Source organism: Opisthocomus hoazin, chromosome 1 (genome assembly GCF_030867145.1).
Source record: "Opisthocomus hoazin isolate bOpiHoa1 chromosome 1, bOpiHoa1.hap1, whole genome shotgun sequence".
Taxonomy (NCBI): Eukaryota; Metazoa; Chordata; class Aves; order Opisthocomiformes; family Opisthocomidae; genus Opisthocomus; species Opisthocomus hoazin.
The window spans coordinates 14,892,761-14,909,776 of NC_134414.1; the positions used below are offsets into that span (position 1 = coordinate 14,892,761).

Genomic DNA, 17,016 nt, shown 5'->3' on the forward strand with positions numbered 1-17,016 from the left:
TGGGGAGCGCTTTTCCCACTGTCTGGCTGCCTCGTCAGTGTTGTGAAGGCCCTTACGGGTCCTCTTCATATTTTCACGGTCCGCCTACGTGTTTGTAGTCATAAGATGTCTCTACAAATAACAGTCGTTTATCAAAGAACAAGCATATTAATGAACCGATGCATCTCTAATGTCTGTTACCAGGGAGCTGAAGCTGGTGGAGAAGCATGGCTGGCTGAAAGCACAGGCAGCAGCCTAATGAGAGAGACTGTGAAGATTTATTTTTAACACGAGGTCATCTGCTTCATGTCCCTTCTGCTAGCCTGTTTCATTTCTGCAGTGTCATTTAAGAAATCTTTGGAAACTTCTCTTGCTTTTGAGTTAGCTGGACTAGAGATTTAAATTGAACATATGTTTGGCTTTTCATTTTTTTCCTTTTAGGGAAAAAAGGAGCAGTTGCCAATCAGTTGAAGAAAGTAGGAGAAGTGAAAGTGTCTTCTCCAGAGGACAGGAAGTCTGCAGAAACTGCAGTGCGCCACCGTACTTCAAGGTATTGCACGAAAACAAGTGGGAGAGGTTTGGATTAAAAAACCATAAGTAGTTGATCTGTGTCTGGTGAAAGCTACTGGTCAGTCGGAGCAGTTTGTGATCTTCCAGTTGGACCCAGTGCTGTGTAACAGGAGACAGCTGGCACAGAGAAGCCCAGTGTTCGATACAGGTACCTGCTGGGGAGCTCCCTGGCAGTAAGAAATGTGACTGGCAGCCTGCTCGGCTCATCCTGCGAAGGCAGCTGTGCCAGTCAGTGCAGGAAACCAGGTAAAATTTGCAGCGGAGTTCCCACTCTTGCCCTTGGGCGTTTATTAATGGCAAGATGCAGCAAGTGCAGCTCCTGAATGGGGCGGTGGTTGGGTGTGGCTGAAGAGGAATTTGAAGTGGTTCCAGATGACTGGGGAGAGGAGATGTAATTTCCTTTCTGAATTTCTAGTGATTGAGACAGTGTAAATAAACCCTTAAGCTGGTTAATTTATTCCTGCTTTGACACTTTCTTCCTGACAATTTTTTTCCTGCTGTTCTGACAGACTTTGTAATCAACTTGCAGAAGTAAAAATCAGAAAGGAAGAGAAAACAAGGCAAGAAACTTATGCTAAAAACAGAGAAAAGGCTAAAGAGTTCCAAAAGGTAATAGTCTGCTGCAGTGTCATCCTGCCTGGTTTGCTCTGGCTGCACCAAGCTTCTGATCAGAGTAACTGAGACATAGCTCTGTGGTGCGAGTGCAGCTGAAACAGAGACTGTCAAACCGATCTGGATTTGAAGTGATGCTGTTGGCGTATCCCACTTCAGGTTTTCCCTATCAGCACTGTGACTGAGCTGAAATTTTCTCTAAAAAGCATGCTGAATTTTTCATGTGACTTGAGGCTGAGTAAAAAGGCTGTTAGGGACTCCAGCTGCTAGAAAGTCTACTTGGCAGAAGAATGGAGGGCTTTTTACAGAATCACAGAATGGTAGGGGTTGGAAGGGACCTCTGTGGGTCATCTAGTCCAACCCCCCTGACAAAGCAGGGTCACCTGCAGCAGGCTCCACAGGACCTTGTCCAGGTGGGTCTTGAATATCTCCAGAGAAGAAGACTCCACAGCCTCCCTGGGCAGCCTGTTCCAGTGCTCCGTCACTCTCAGAGGGAAGAAGTTCTTCCTCATGTTCAGCTGGAACTTCCTGTGCTTCAGTTTGTGCCCATTGCCCCTTGTGCTGTCACTGGGAACCACTGAAAAGAGCTTGGCCCCATCCTCCTGACACCCACCCTTCAGATATTTCTAAGCATTTATAAGGTCCCCTCTCAGCCTTCTCCTCTTCAGGCTGAAGAAGCCCAGCTCCCTCAGCCTCTCCTCAGAGGAGAGATGCTCCAGTCCCCTCATCATCATTTTGTCCCCTCATTTTGTCAGTCCAAACTTTACTGAACTTCTATGAGAAGGCAGTTTGGGGGTTGGTGGGTTTTTTTTTTGAGTCAGTGTAACTGAGCATGCCTGAAGTTGGCAAGCATCTAGAGCAACTGCAGGCAAACCCAGGCAAGAAGAGGGGGCTGAACCAGAGGAGTTGTCAGCTACACCACCCCAGGCTCAGAGTTTGTTTTATTTGCAGAAAATGCTGGAAAAACTACGAGCCAAGAAGACTTGGAAAGCACCATGACTGGCAGAAGACTGAGCAACAAGGAACATGACTGTACCAGTACAATCCAAGACCACTGAGTAACAAAGGCTGCATTAAGTTAATGGGGCAGTCATTCCAAATCCTCAGCTGTAGGGAAACCTTAAGTAAATAAAATCTGTGTAGTACCTTCATGCACTTCTGTAGTAATCTCAGTAAAACACTAACTACTGCTTTAAACATGGTCTCAGAGGAAGTAAACCAACACTGAAAAAGCCTTTCTAGATGTGTGTTAGTGTTTCAAAGAGAGATCATACTCATGTCTATAATATACCTCTATAAAGCATTTTCAAATAAAGGGTTTTTTTTAGAAGACTTGAAGCTTCAGAATGGTAGACATGAGCTTCTCCTGCAAAGCTGACCTTTTTAGCTGTCTATTGCACTGTGATGTGATTTAAGATAAGGAAGCATGGGTTCCTGCAGTCACAAAAACAGGGAAAAAACCCTTACACTGTTACTACTTCTTCAGGGCAAATTCAAAGCTCAGTTTCTGCTGCAACCTTGAATTTAGTTATTGGCAGGTAGAGTAGCAGGGCCAGGGCATCCAATGCAGCAGAGAAAAGCCTAACAAGCTTATTTTTGATGTGCAGTTAACTACCCTTTAGGGTGGTTTTTTCAGTCCATGGTGTAGTTGCATGTAGTGCAGTAGCTAAAGCAATTTGTGAAGAGCCATAAGCAAAACCAGCTTGTCCTGCCACAGAGTTAAAGGAGGTGGAGGCTTTTCGCAAGGCAAAGATGAGAGGTGGAGCCCAGCTGGGTGTCTCTCATCTGCGCCCTCATGGTTCTGCACTGGCTGCTCAGGCTCTGATGCATGAGCATTTTTGTGAGCGGAGGGGAAGAGGCCAAGCCTATGCTGTGCTACCAGCAAGGCACAGGGAAATGTGCCATCATTTCCTCAGCCCTTCGCTTACAGTACAGCAACAGGAAATAATCCCAGACTGCAGCTTTCAGACAGCAGCTTTATTTAAATGTTGTGACATTCCATACACACTGAGTTTGGTGGCAGTGAGGTAAGGGAAAACAGCTGATAAAACCTTGTTGAATCAAATTACAACTTGATACACTCATCTTGGTTAGCTCAGCTTTGCCACAGCTCCCAGGAAGGCAAAACAGGAAGGCTAAGGGCAAAGGCTCCCTCCCGGCACTTCTGAACCGGTTTCCAAATCACATGTGCTATTCAATTTACAAAGCAATAAGGGAAGTTAGAATGAATGTTGAATGCTAAGTTACTGCAATAAACACTTTCTCTGTTTGGAAGAGCTGTGCAGTTCTTTGCAGCAGACCTGCAGCATCACCACCAGGACCTGATAGAGGAAAAGCATCTATTAGCACTTTTATGCAAAAGAAAAGCCAACTGAACTGTTGTCTTCCTTACACTTAGAATAACATGTCTTCCTCCAGTCAGAAGCAATTTAATTTCAGGACATAGTGCTGGTATAAAATCAGTAACACAGGGAATGTGTGTACCTCCCTTACCAGAATGTGAAAGGGCAAAAGCATGGTTTCCCATACCAGCTCCCCAAGTATCACAATTTTCTGGTTTCTGTAACTACCACCCTCCCCCCAGCATTCCCACCCTGCACTTCACTCCTCCCTCACCCAGCTGTCCCAGATGATGCACTCTATGACTTCCATGCAGCTCTAGGACTGTGTCATATTGCCAAGGGAAGAGGAAGCAGCAATTCAGTTACAAGACTGTTCCTGCTGCAACTCCCATCAACCTATTGCTCTCCCCATGCTGCAGAAGTCAGCTGGTTTCAGAGTGAAGCTGAGCAGCCTCTTCCCTCCATCAGCACCTTAAATAAATCCAAGGGCAGTGGATAAACAACCTTTTCTGCTCCAAAGGCCCCATGCCATAAGGTGTATCTCCTCATAAATAGACCATAGCACACACCCAGGTGCCCACGGCATCCTGCAGAGGATTTCAATATGCGGTCACCGCGTTAAGAGCTGCTGGTTTTTCAGCCATGCAAACCCTCTTTGAAGTGACCTTGAATTTCTTTTGAGTACGAGCAGTTTTGCTGATCGCTCTTACCTTTGGAGTGGCTTTGGTGGCACTCGGGTGGTGCTTTGCACCCCTCTGCCATGCAGTGACTTGGTAACAGACACTGTGGGTTGAAGAGACTGGGTTAGTGTCAGTACAGAGTTGCAACAAACTGAAGTTAGGTGTAAATTGCACGGAGCAGCCTTTTGCCTCCCCTTTTTGCTTCTGTGTGTATGACAACATTCCTCTCAACAGCAGCTGCTGGAGTCCAGGTTACCAAGGTTTTAGCCAGAACATTTGTCCCTCTGTAGCTTCAGTGTCAGAGGTGCCCAGGGATACAGCCACACCCCACACCTCAGCAGGAACTTGCTCCTCACAGCAGAAGGGAGCACTACATCAAATCTTTATTCCCACCAGACTTAGTGCCACATCATATGGCCATTCAAGAGTCTGATGGGCTTTGCTTTACGGTCATCTCCACAACTCGCCAGAAACAACATCCTAGCAGTCTTGGTAATGACCAGGTACTCTCACTGCTGTTATCACCAAATCTGAGACTTACATCAATATTCAGCTTGCCCACCCTTTCTTGTTAAGGACCAATCAGTCATACCAATTATAAGCCAAGCTGTGTACACCAACAAGCCTAAAATCTGCTAAAAGCTCCAAGTACAGAAGAATTCCTCACAACCAGTAGCAGTCTAATTCAGAAACTACTGCTACAAATTGCTGCACAGCTGACATCCATTTAAAGTATATATACACGCAAGAATGACAGATAAGCAACCTGCTCAGACGCTGCCAGAATCTGGGGTGATCGCTGCCCAGCAATCTCTGCCACTGGACAATCATTTCTACACTTCTCTAGCACAGGTCACTGAGGTTTCAGTGTTGTGGAGTCGTACCAAGTTAACACACACACTGCAAAGCAGCACGAAACCTGAACTGACTCAGCGCGTACCTGTCCAACAGCTGTCCCCGTCTTCCACAGCTCAGCCTTTTCACCCAGCAAAGCTCCCTTTGTTCTGTGTCCCAAAGCACCTGTTAAAGAGAGGAAGCTGAGTGCAGCTGCCAAGTTCCAGCAGCCAGTATCCAGTTCTCACACGGGAACATGGACATAGAAAGCAAGTACACTCAAATCCCTGAAAAGGACAAAGACTGTATCAGCAAAATACCAGGTTTAACAGACACAGCAGAATGAAAACCAACGATGCCGAATGCTGAGCTCCTGTAGCACTGGTTTTTGAACATCCCATCAGGAGAATGCTGCTGGGTGCAGACACCACACAGTGCAAGAGCTGCAGTAGTTCTTCATCCACAACCGCTCATTTTAACATTCAAGCTTTCTATATGCACCAGTTGGTGTCTAGTGATAAGCTACACATGTACTCTGCATTACAGAAAAGCTGCCACACAACTAAAAGTGAAAACAGACTCCAGGAATATCACCCAATATGAACAGCAGCTTCAGAATTCCTCAAGTTTTTATATATTCCTCCCATGAAGGATTTATGCTTCATCCAGAATATTTTGCTTGTTTTACTTTAAACCCTGCACTCTATAGAACAGACACCAGGAATTTTAATTGTTATAGTAGTCAACTGGCTGAGCTGCTCAGAAATCAATTCTTTAAAACCCGACTTAAAAGTATAAACCAATATTGCTGCTCAGTATGAAACTATCAAGCATCTCTTGACACAGAACAAAAATGCAGCGAATGTCTGTTCTTACCTACAGTCACTAAAACAAGAAATAATCAATCACCTCTTCGTGATCAAAGGGAGAACAGACCCTTTCAAGCCATCCAGAAAATTCAAACCACAAATAACATTACAAATCAGGTACCTACACAAAGACCTGGCTGAAAAGCTCAGCCCATGTAATTCAACATGTCAGTTACACCTCAGGTCCCAGAACACACCATCTTTCAACTCTTACCAAGTTTTTCCACTTCAATCTTTTTTTTTTTTTCCATTTGTAGCAAAAGCATTCCAGTACCTGAAGGAGAACGCAGTGCATTATTACAGTTCCTAGGATGCTACACTATGATTTGTCTTGCAGTTTTACCCCACAGAGCTAACAGGTAGTTCAATGGGTAAAGCGAAACCACAAGTTTATTCTGTGAGGCATTTCCAACGACACAAACCTACAGAAGAGATCCTATCGGGATAGACCTCAACATTTCTGGTACTATAAATTAACTCAATAGATAAAAATCAAGCAGACTGGAAAGGATTCTTGTACAAATCCTACTAAGTGTCTTTATAACTTGTTTCAAAGACATTTGGGGGGAGGAGGGTAAGTGATACACTAACATTTGGGGAAGATGAAGTAACTCCTTCCTGTTAGCAACAGTTTTAACCTTAATGTTAGCTGAAAGGCAAACAAAGGGAATTAACTACAAAGTTTTAGTTAAAGGGAATCCTCTCTGTAACTTTCCTGCTAAGTATTCCTTGCAGAAGCAAAACTCAGTTTAAGCAGTTAAGCTGATCACTCCCTTTTTGACTAAGAAATTTGTATGAGTGTTCTTTGGACAAATCAAAGTTCAAATGAATTCTTCACTGAACAGAGTGAACACTACACTAAAATTCAGTAACGTAGTGTTGAAACAAGTCCCTGAAACCCTCCAAAAGTCAGTAAGCTTGACAGAGATATAAGATTTGATAGAGACCTCCAGCCACTGAAAACCAGAGCCCTTCAATCATTAAGGGGCATGCAGAACCTCAGATGCCATACGAACCCTGGAAGGGGCTTCAGATGTCTGTGGAATGGCACCCTGCATTTCTTGTCTCATTTTCTCCGATTACATACCACCTGAAAAATCAAGACAAGGTTACAGACATGTATGTGCATACAAACCAGTAGAACCTAGAGCAGCACATAGTACTCAAGTGGTTCTAAGCACCATAGGTGTTGCCATAGCCTCTACTTCAAGTGTCCAAGGCCAGGGTGCACGGGGCTTTGAGCACCCTGGTCTGGTGGAAGGTGTCCCTGCCCATGGCAGGGGGTTGGAACAAGGTGATCCATAAGGTCCCTTCCAACCCAGATCATTCCGTGATTTTATTTGGAATCACACTTAAAGCTTCTATAATGTCCAAGTACTACCCTACTTAATTTGATAGCTCTTCTTAATTTCCTGTTTATTTTTAACAAAGTCACACAGTTGTCATCTTCGCTCACTGACGCAGGACACTGCATGTCAGATACCCAGATGCCCCGAATAAAGTGACATGAAAAGGACACTCGTGTAGTAGATTTGTTCAGAAAGGCTGTTCTCACTCACTCTCTTCAGAGCAGTTGAACATTTTGCCAATCATCACAACAATTTTCACAGCATTCTCAAGTTTGGGGGAAGACAAGCTCTTAGGTTTTCTAAAGCAACACTGCCATCTTCTCAGTAAGAAAAAACCAGCAATATAAGCAGCTCACCAAGTTAAAGACAGGTAACCTGTAACAAGCAGGGGTTAAAAACAACCCATCGCACTAACTTACCAAGATGCTAGTTCAGACTGGACTGTCACGTGGACTTCCTAAAAAGAAGGAAATTGTTGCAGCTGAGTAACAGCTCTAAGTTTGTTCAGTATTTTAGTAATTTATTAAGACTTGGGTGCTTTAGACTCGACATGAAGCAGGCATACTGTACTCCAGTTACACCGTCTGAATGCTAATGCCAAGCCAAAGCATTTCTTTTGAGATCAGAACCATGGCCCAGTCCATCACACAACTATCAACACAACCCATCTGCAATTTAAGAAACTGGAACGCTATGGCACAGAAGGTGCAACTAAGGGAGCTACCTAACAGTCAGCTGGTACTGCGATGTAAAGAAAACAATGATGACATACATTTTAAGATAGCTTACAAATACGCTCTAATAAACCATCACCAAGAGTGCAGCACTGCTAGTATTTCCTCTGCCTGCTAATTCTACTTCCTTTACTAGGCAGGATGAAGAATTCAGAAACATCAAAACAAGCTAATCCCTGGGATTTTACAGTAGCTGCATCAGGAACTACGTCTGCCTAAGTGTCCCACTAAGTTAACCTGTTACAGGTCTCATTGTCACCACTGCAACTAACTTCACAGTGAGGAAAGCACAACCTGTTACTCTTCTAGCCACGTTTTTCAATTCAGACACACAGTGAGTTGTGTCTATTTGCTGAATAACGAGGCATAACAATTCACTCTTCACATTGTCTGTGGAATAGCTTTTGGTTTTGAAGCCTAGCCAGTTAACTTCAAAAAAAAAAATCATGTCACTAGCTGCCTTCTGGCACTTGGATTTGTGTTTCAGAATAAAATGTCGCTTCTTTTTACAAAGGCAACCAAAAAGCTAAGCCTTGAGCTTTTATGATCCTCATCCAACTGCCTCCACCTAGGAAAAACTATTTCCTCAATACTCACCCTTAAGCAGAGGCTTTCCACTGTGTTCCAGACATCACAGACACGCCCCTTAAAGAAATATTTTGCAACAAGGTCATCGACTTAACTATACTTTTATCACAGAAACAGTTCAGCAGTTCTTCACTGTTGTATTTGACAAGCTTCCCAGTAAGAAGCTTTCAGTCTACTTGTTTCAACAGAAATACCAAGTTTAACCAGCACATCTGCATGAAAACCAACGATGCCAGCTGCTGATGTACTGTAGCACTGCTTTTTGAGCAGCCCATCAGGAAGATACTGCTGGGTGCAGATACCATACAGTGCACAAGTTAGTCCAATTAAAGTACTATTTCCACAGGAAGTAAAGAAATCACTACTCTCCTGCTGAAGTGCAGAAGAAACACAAAGCTTACCTCTTTCACTAACCTGCTCCACGTAAGTCCACTGATGCAGTAGATGTGTACACCAGCAAACAGCCATAAAAACTCAAGCAGTCCGAAAAAGTTACACAGCTGCTCACGGCTGCAGATCCTGTGCCTTCCTCTGCAAAGTCTGGAAAGAAATCGGTATAACTGAACGGCACTTCTGCAAGTCTGGAACACAAAACTCATGGCCTGGACTCACCAGTATTTGAAGGAATTGCTATTTGAATACATGCAGATATTGTCCCTTCATGTAAGTAACACAACTAATATGTTCATCAGCTGTGGGTTGCAAAAGAAGGGTTTTTTCTAAGCACTAGGTTCCAGGTTTTTGTCTACAGCAACGGACAAAAACTGAACACGTGCTGGAACAGATTGAATGCATCAGTTTTCATTCTTCCACTTTTTTTGAATCAGCATTTGAAGCCATTTCTCAATTTACCATATACTTACCATTAGGAACTGTCACCTTCCACTACTGTGTCTTCCGTTTTTAGAGACAGGCATGGTTTGGACTAAGGTAGCTGTGGCAATAAAGCCAGTATCAGATATGCTGTGTCAAACTGGTACTTTATCGTACCCCTGCTACAGCCCTGTTCCTATCCTCTTACTTAAGTATGTTCTTGTAAGGTTTCATTACTTGCCCAGCTTTAGCTCAGGACTTCCCACGTTAAACATGTTTTCCTGTCCAGTAATCTTACACGACATTGTCTTACGTGCTGTTCCCTAGACTGTCCTGAAGCCACACAAAGTCGGTAACACCCTACACTAAGAGGTTTCACAGCTCTGGCTGTACATATGTGCAGGACTCCCCACCTCTCCCTGCTGTCCCCTGGTTCTTCCACGGGACAGGCATCAAGCTGAGGTTTTACCACAGGGAAGCGACCAGAACCTGCAGCTGTATGACACACCCCAGTACAGAAAGCGTGGGTGGGGCACCACCAGGAGACTGGGGCTACAGCAGTTCTCCAGTATCTTCAGCGGAGATCCCGGCTAGGGTCCAAACCAACCAGACAGATTAAGTTGCCCTGCAGCATTCAACATCAGGTGAAACCAAAGTATTTCTACATATATAACTTCTTACAAAAACTGCATTTAATATACAGGTATTCAAGAACCCAAAGTTTTAGTTTTCATTCAAGCAGAGGCTACAGGCTCTAACTGTGGTCAGATCGATAAAAGAGATGTTGCACTGAACTCAAGACCTTGGAAGCTTCACACAGAAGTTGCACAGCTATGAAACACTGTAATGCTCTCAGAACTATGGAATCCTGTTTTTCCAAAATATTTTGTGAAGCAAAGCAAAAAAGCTACCTGAGGAGAACAGGAACTGCAAACCAAGTAACAGCTTACCTTGCACATCTAGAAAACAGAGTAGTATTTCATCTTCCAAAAGCAACGTAAACCTAGAAGGAAAAAAAAGTAAAATTATAAGAACTAATCAGATATGGTCAAATAACTGAAGATTCCCAAAGACAAAAGCTAGGTCTCAGCATTCAGTTTTAAAAATTGTAGTAAGTTTGATTTTCATGTATATTTATCCAGTTCTAATCAGAATTGAAATTTAGTTCATTTCCGAGTCACTCAGCAGTTGAACAGAAAAATTCACCACATGAACTGCAGAATGAGCAGGGCTCCACAAACCACCTCACTACGCCTTACCAAGCAAGAACCCCATTCCAAGATCCAGGAACAGTCTTTCAAGCCATACAGAGTATTTCTCAGGTAGGTGCCCAAGAGTTACATTTAGCCATTAATTTTGGACCAATATTAAATGTGATCGTCAGCTACTGAGGAGTTACCTTTACTCCCTCGAGCTATCAAGTTGCAATTGGGAAACCCCGAACTTCCTTTACAAAGACTTGGGATTTTAACTCAAGCATTTAAGGAATGCAACTTGAGCTGGTCTGATTATACCGAGCACCTACTGCAAGTCTCCTCAGACTGTCAATTACACTTTGAAGGAAATAAAACCAGTAGATCTTGTCTTTTTCTGACAACATTCCTGTTCAGCACAGACTAGTTTTACCAGCTGAACAGTTTGCTGCTGATGGAGATTTGGCTATTGGAGTATCTGAGTGACACAGATCACCCTTTGGTTATGTACAGCTTGTTGATTCACAAGTAAATTTCTAAAACAGTTTTTTTTATTTCTACTGCTACTAAGACAGCCTTGTCATCTAGGAGTCAGCCACATTCAGACCACTTATAAACATTCACCAGTCATGTTTCCAATTGTCTAAAACACATTTGAGAAAGGTATTTGCAACTGGGGCAATGCTTGCCAAGCACTGTCATTATCAAGAGCCTTCATCTTCTGCGTAGTCACATTAACATCAAACCCCACTCTGGACAAAGGAGGGCAAGAGGGGAAAAAGAATCTTTTTATCTAAGATCCACTACACTGCTACAGTTATTTTTAAGGTAACTTAGAACTTCAGATTATTGTATTGGATTCAGGAGCGGAGTGTCTTCTGAAAAGTTACTCTACGTGGAATAGACAAACTTCAATTGTACAAATTTATTTTACCAACATTCAAATGGATTAACCATGTTTTCCAATAGACTTTTGTCCAAGCTAACCACTTTGCATTTTTACTGTTGGCACAAAGACTTGATTTACATTTCAACTGTCTTCAGCCCTTACTCAGCTCTCACAGTATTTCAAAGCATAACCTGCATTTCCTTACGATACAGAAAAACAATTCCTCAAGTACCACTCACAAGAGTCAGCTATGAAACAGAAGGGAGTCCGAACTGCCCTTTGTAACATGAGCATGTGTAGGTATGGATGCAAATGCACACACTTTACTGCACTGTGCTGCTGCTGTGTTACGTTTGGAACTTGCTTTCCTATTTTTAATTACATGGTCTATGATCCATTGGTTAACAGAAGTCAAGTAGCAGAAACCAGCATTTCACCAAGATTATCAGCCACTGAATCAAGGATATTATACACCTGACAGAGGACAGCACAGAAGACGCTTAAAAGCTTAGCAAAAAAGACAGATTATAGTTGCTTTGTAACTGTCTTGGACACAAGTCCAACAGACTCAGCTCAAACCAAATCTGACTAGGTCGCTTGGTTGATAGCTTGACACTGACTTCAGACCGATGTTTTAAACCATACAGGCCATGAAAAAGGTATCTGAAGAATGACCACAGTCACCTCTTTTGCTGGTCTTCTGTTCACCGAGGTGAACCTTGCAGTAGCCCAGAGTTCTAAGCAGCACAGTCATCTTCCTCCTCTATTTCGATCACTTCAGTTGATTTTGCACGCTTTGATTTTTTCTTACTGGGAATTTTGCTGCTTAGAATGAAAGAGCTGTTCTCCTACGAAAATGGAAGACAAGTAGTCACAACACTAGTTCTGAGATACTTTAAAGGTAAAATTTTGATAGTAAATTTGCAAACTTCAAGAGCTCTCCAGAGAACTCCAGAATTCCTATGCATTCCAGCATTTTTTCAAATAGGAGAAGAGTGTGGACTCTCAAAACCACTTCCTTCTGCATTACAGATCAGGATTCACAGGTATCACACAGTTAATTCTTGAGCTTAGATCCAGAGTTAAGTACTCAAAATGTTACCTGCTAATTCTTCAACCTCAGAAACTCTAACCTTTCTCTTCTAAAGTTAAGAAGTCTTAACTCACCACTACTCTGGCATCAAGGTCTTCTTCATTATCAGAATTCAAGCTGTCATCATCATCACTGAAATATAAGAAGTCAAATCAAGCTCTTTTACAGTAGCCTAAAAGGTGTAAACCGTTTTTCAACCACAAGCAGTGGTTTCTCTTAATGTGTATGGAAGTACTACAGCTCGTAGTTAAGACAGAACTACTTCTACATGAGGTTGTTCTCCTCAACTGTAGTTTCTGACAGCAGAATTAGATCCTAACTAGCAACACTGGCAGGATGGAAGCAGTGCTTAGCAACAGGACAAAGATTTAGTAGTAGACATCAACAGCAGTACTGAGATATTTAGTTACACTGACAAACAGGCTTTTACAAAGTCAGCAAGTTAGAAAATATAATCAAGAAAGTAAAAGGGTAGGCCTCAGCTAACAAGAGTACACATCTGTCTTCCTGATACTACAGCTGAGAAATATTATCTCCATACCGCCATGAAACACAAGTACAAAATTCAATTCCACTATTGTCCACAGGTTTTTCTCTCAAGATAGAAAGAACTGCCCAGACAGAGTTCTCTCAAGATAAAGAGATGATGCCATTTTAGTACTACAGTTTCAACAAGCAGCACTCACTGGGAGCACCAGTTCCAAAACCAAGAAACTCTTCTAGTACTTATTTCATATAAAGAACTGAGTGCCTGGATGAGCTGGCATTGTTTATTCTGCAGAAATTTGTTCCTTCTGCTCTTTTGCAAGAGAGCAAATTAACTATTGTTACTTATTTTATAGGCTCACCCTAATACTTTAACTCACATAAATTAGCAGTGTAAGTGAACAGTAGCTGAAAGACAGCTTTGTATATTTACACTGTCTTCTAGGCTCTCTAGTTTTAAGTTGCTGAGTATTTGTACAACATTAAGTATTCTTGCTGATTTCCCCGATTCCTTTATCACATGTAAGTCAACTGTTTGACCATAAAGAAAGACTTAAGATGATACTTCAGTGCTTAAAGTAAAAAGGAAATAAAAAATATCCTTTAGTCTTTGCCGTAAAACACTCCACTTCTTTATCTGGGATAACTACAGAGCAACTGATTTCAGGAAACACCTTTTTTTTTTTTTAAAACATTTCTACCATGTCATTTTAATGAGGCAGTACAAGTCACCATCTGAATCAACGATCAGTCTTCAGATTAAAAATAGCTCATTCTATGAGAAATTCCAAGTCACATTTACAAGCACAGAATCCCAATTGGCTGTTTTGTTCCCAAAATAAACAATGCTTTCATAAGCAATGTTTTCACACAATGCTGATATAAGCTAAAAGGACTGCACAGGAACTGAACTTGATTCCCTGCAACTGTGACAAAATTGCACACTGCTACAAGCAACTGCACCACCTCCTGAATTCCTTGGCTATAGAAGCAGCAGAGCATACTGGGCTGGCTGGGATGCAGTCAGCCTTTTCCACAGCAGCCTGTACAGTGCTGCGTTTTGGATTTACGACTAGACCACTGATGATGTCTCCCCACACCAGCAAACAGGCTGGGGGTGACCAAGAGCTGGGGTGGTGGGGTGTCATGCATCTACCTGTATACACACAAACTTGTATTTTAGCCAAGAATAAAAAAGCAAGTTTTATAGCACCTAGAAATATAAAGAAGAACGTACTTCGTGTCCTGAATAGGGGAAATGGGGCCTTCATCATCTAAATATTTGTGTTTCCGTACTGTCAGACATTCTCGTTCCAAGTCTTCACTAGCCTCAAGGGCTTTCAAAGCTTTTTTAAGATGTTCTTCATACTTAAGCACTTCAATGTACTGGAAATACCCCTTTACAGCTGCTTGCTGAAGAAAAATGCATCAGGTGAGATCTTGTAACACTGTAAAGCATTTATGTTATGAACTGAATTGTATTATTAAGACCTGAATTTTTGCTGTGCTTGTCTTCAGGGTATTAAACAGACAACATGTGTCCTGTTTAACAGAAGTAAAAAGTTTCATTGTAGCCCATCAGGTAGAAGCACAACATAACCAATTTAAATTCACTACTTTTCGACTAAATAAAAAAAAATACATTTATCCCACAAAACTGAGGACTCACCTCGTAGCCAAGAACCATCTTTAAGGGAATATGTTTCCTCCCATAATGTTTTTCAACAAAAGGGAATTGAACACCTCTGTCTAGAAGCCTTCTCTTTTGCTCTTGAGGTGAGGCTGTCAGTGGTGGCCTCCCTATAGGCATCTGTGTGCTTTCATACTTTTTCTTCTTCTTCCCTGAGCCACCACTGTATTTTCGGTGTGCAGCAGCCCTAAATTTCCTTCCCCTGAAGTGATAGGCAAAAATGGCTTTCAAATTGAGTTTTGACTTCTGCTTTTTGGAAGTTTCAGATGACTTCACTGGACTTTGAGGGGACAGAGAAGAATCAGAAGAGCTTTCATTGTCAGACACTGCTGCAACAGATTCAGCTTGCTGCCTTGAAGGCTGTGATCTCCTATTTTGCTTTGAAGGCGCAGTGGAGCACTTGGAATGATAATTACTGCCACTAGCAGCAGAGAGGTCACTAAAGAAGAAAACAATAATGATTTTCAGAAGAATGTATACGTTTATGCTATGACACAAGTTCTTCACATGAAAAATTCTAAGCTATGGGTAAAAACTCACATTTCTGAATCACTGCTGTCCAGTACAATCTCAGCTGAAGCAGCTGATGATTTACGTACACTGTTAAGCTCATCTGAAGACTCCTCAGAAGCAGCATTCTTCTGTGAACACTCCATTCGTGTATTAGTTTCACAGGCGTGTACCTTATGTGGCTCTTTCTGCCGACTGCATATCAGCTCTTGGGCATCAGGGTAATCAGAGCCAGAAGCCTGGGATTCATCTGTATCAGTCATGTTTCAGTTTGCCCTAACAATCAATGAGAATTCAAGAAATTTAAAGAAATTCAAGAAATTAGAGAAAATTCTATGTTAATCAGGTAACAAGCCCTCCACCACTCCACCAAGCAGGTGCAAGAACAATCTTCAGCAAACTTCAGCATAGATTTCCCTATGAACCACATGCAAACATATTAACGTTCTAACACTTAAGCTGCAGGCACTTATCTCAAGATATTCATAGCATAATTTAGGTCAGAAGGGATTTTTACAGCTCTTTCAGTCCAGCTCCTGCTCAAAGCAAAGCCAACTCCAGAGTTGCATCAGATTGTTCAGAAACTTGTAGATATGAATTCTGAATGTTTTAACCCCCACCCACTAGCAGCAAGTTCTCCCTTGTATAAGCACACATACATGTAGCCAACAGCTTCTCATACCTGTAAGGATATTGTTGTTTTAAGTCATACACAAATACCCACTTCACTGCGGTTTACAGCTTTTTTAAGCTGATCTAACACAGTGTAGCCATCTGAAGCCATGCCATCTTCCCCCCCATTCTTTTGCTAGCTCCGCGATACCCCAAGCCTCCTGCTCTAACAACCCACCGACCCTCTGTTCACTGGTTATCGACCCACACGGAGCCCAGCCCCACAGACAAAGCGTTAACCTTCGGCTCAACCTGCCAGGCGACTCAATCCCCCCCTCCAGCGGCCCAAGCCTATACGAAAGGGACCGGAACACCCAGCAGAGGAACCGGCCCTTCCTCCGTGACACCCTCGAGTGACTTCACCTGCTCGTTAGCCATTTGCTGGCCCTGTAGATCTGTAATTTTACTGCGCGTTGTACCATTTCACACACCCGCCACTATACCCTTTAATATTTCAAATGCGGTTACACACAAGTTGGCACCTGAAGACACCACAGCAGAACTCCCCTAACGCCCTCAGACCGCCTGCTGCCGCCTGGTAGCTCCGCGTTTCGGGTCACTGCACGCGTTCGGGGAGCAGGCTTCCCAAGAGCTCGGGAAGGCAAAGGTAGGCAGCAGCCAACTGAGAAGGCCATAAAGCAGCAGATACATTCTGTCTGGCAGTGCGGAGTAAGAGCAGCAGGCCAGCGCAAGGGGCTGCAGAGCGGCACAGCGCGGCCGCCCGCAGTGCGGAGCTGCCCTCCCACCGCGGGCCGCGGCGGGCACCGGCGCCATCGCTGCCGCAGCCGCACGCAGCCGCCTCATTACCTCACACGAACCTCTCTCCTTCCCAGCGCCACCCGTTACCCCGCCAGCGCTCACCTCACGCTGAACGGCGCCAGACACACCGCTCACGCCCCCCGCGGCAGACACCTTGTACGCGGCCACCCACTCCGCCGCCAGCCTCCCCCCTCGCTCCCGCCGCCCCAGCGCCGCGGATGGCGCCGGATTCCGCGCCACCCCCTCACCTCCCTCATCGCCGCCGCAGAGGCCGTGAAATGGCCGCCCCGGGCTTAAATAGCGCCGGGCGCTCGCGAGAGGCGCGCGGGCTGACGGGAGGGCGGTGCCGGCCGG

At 43.6% G+C, this 17,016-nt stretch overlaps 2 protein-coding genes and 8 non-coding genes across 19 annotated transcripts in view; 1 reads left to right on the forward strand and 9 right to left on the reverse strand.

Moving 5' to 3' along the window:
- CEP295 (centrosomal protein 295) overlaps positions 1-2,312 on the forward strand; it is a 45,575-nt gene extending 43,263 nt beyond the window's left edge. For all 5 annotated transcript variants that reach the window (XM_075417333.1, XM_075417340.1, XM_075417345.1 and 2 more), the window contains 3 exons: positions 421-529; positions 1,059-1,158; positions 2,113-2,312. In XM_075417333.1, coding sequence (XP_075273448.1) covers positions 421-529; positions 1,059-1,158; positions 2,113-2,160 — 257 coding nt within the window. In that variant the 3' untranslated portion in view covers positions 2,161-2,312. The remainder of the gene's footprint in view (positions 1-420; positions 530-1,058; positions 1,159-2,112) is intronic.
- An 819-nt stretch (positions 2,313-3,131) lies between these two features.
- Positions 3,132-17,008, reverse strand: TAF1D (TATA-box binding protein associated factor, RNA polymerase I subunit D). Of its 6 annotated transcripts, XM_075417376.1 has the most exons (13): positions 16,911-17,008; positions 15,262-15,507; positions 14,701-15,160; positions 14,269-14,444; positions 10,321-10,373; positions 8,972-9,097; positions 8,567-8,614; positions 7,655-7,692; positions 6,903-6,976; positions 6,101-6,160; positions 5,124-5,203; positions 4,214-4,286; positions 3,132-3,482 (listed from the first exon to the last, which is right to left on the reverse strand). In XM_075417376.1, the coding sequence occupies exons 2-7, from the start codon at positions 15,492-15,494 to the stop codon at positions 8,601-8,603; spliced, it is 1,062 nt and encodes a 353-aa protein (XP_075273491.1). In that variant the 5' UTR covers positions 15,495-15,507; positions 16,911-17,008; the 3' UTR covers positions 3,132-3,482; positions 4,214-4,286; positions 5,124-5,203; positions 6,101-6,160; positions 6,903-6,976; positions 7,655-7,692; positions 8,567-8,600. The 6 variants fall into 6 exon arrangements, with proteins under 6 accessions (XP_075273491.1, XP_075273482.1, XP_075273504.1 ...); XM_075417367.1 differs by lacking the exon at positions 16,911-17,008 and having other exon boundaries at positions 15,262-16,811; XM_075417389.1 differs by lacking the exon at positions 16,911-17,008 and having other exon boundaries at positions 8,959-9,097; positions 15,262-16,808.
- On the reverse strand, positions 4,040-4,170 carry LOC142364368 (small nucleolar RNA SNORA25). Its single transcript, XR_012766261.1, has one exon. It is a non-coding gene; the product is annotated as a small nucleolar RNA SNORA25 (small nucleolar RNA).
- LOC142364364 (small nucleolar RNA SNORA8) lies at positions 5,319-5,456 on the reverse strand. Its single transcript, XR_012766258.1, has one exon. It is a non-coding gene; the product is annotated as a small nucleolar RNA SNORA8 (small nucleolar RNA).
- Positions 6,211-6,342, reverse strand: LOC142364373 (small nucleolar RNA SNORA18). The gene has a single exon (XR_012766265.1). It is a non-coding gene; the product is annotated as a small nucleolar RNA SNORA18 (small nucleolar RNA).
- Positions 7,417-7,489, reverse strand: LOC142364359 (small nucleolar RNA Z40). Its single transcript, XR_012766256.1, has one exon. It is a non-coding gene; the product is annotated as a small nucleolar RNA Z40 (small nucleolar RNA).
- Positions 8,205-8,336, reverse strand: LOC142364369 (small nucleolar RNA SNORA1). Its single transcript, XR_012766262.1, has one exon. It is a non-coding gene; the product is annotated as a small nucleolar RNA SNORA1 (small nucleolar RNA).
- Positions 8,732-8,870, reverse strand: LOC142364366 (small nucleolar RNA SNORA8). The gene has a single exon (XR_012766259.1). It is a non-coding gene; the product is annotated as a small nucleolar RNA SNORA8 (small nucleolar RNA).
- On the reverse strand, positions 9,208-9,334 carry LOC142364378 (small nucleolar RNA SNORA40). Its single transcript, XR_012766268.1, has one exon. It is a non-coding gene; the product is annotated as a small nucleolar RNA SNORA40 (small nucleolar RNA).
- LOC142364384 (small nucleolar RNA SNORD5) lies at positions 10,514-10,585 on the reverse strand. The gene has a single exon (XR_012766271.1). It is a non-coding gene; the product is annotated as a small nucleolar RNA SNORD5 (small nucleolar RNA).
- Positions 17,009-17,016: the final 8 nt, after the last annotated feature.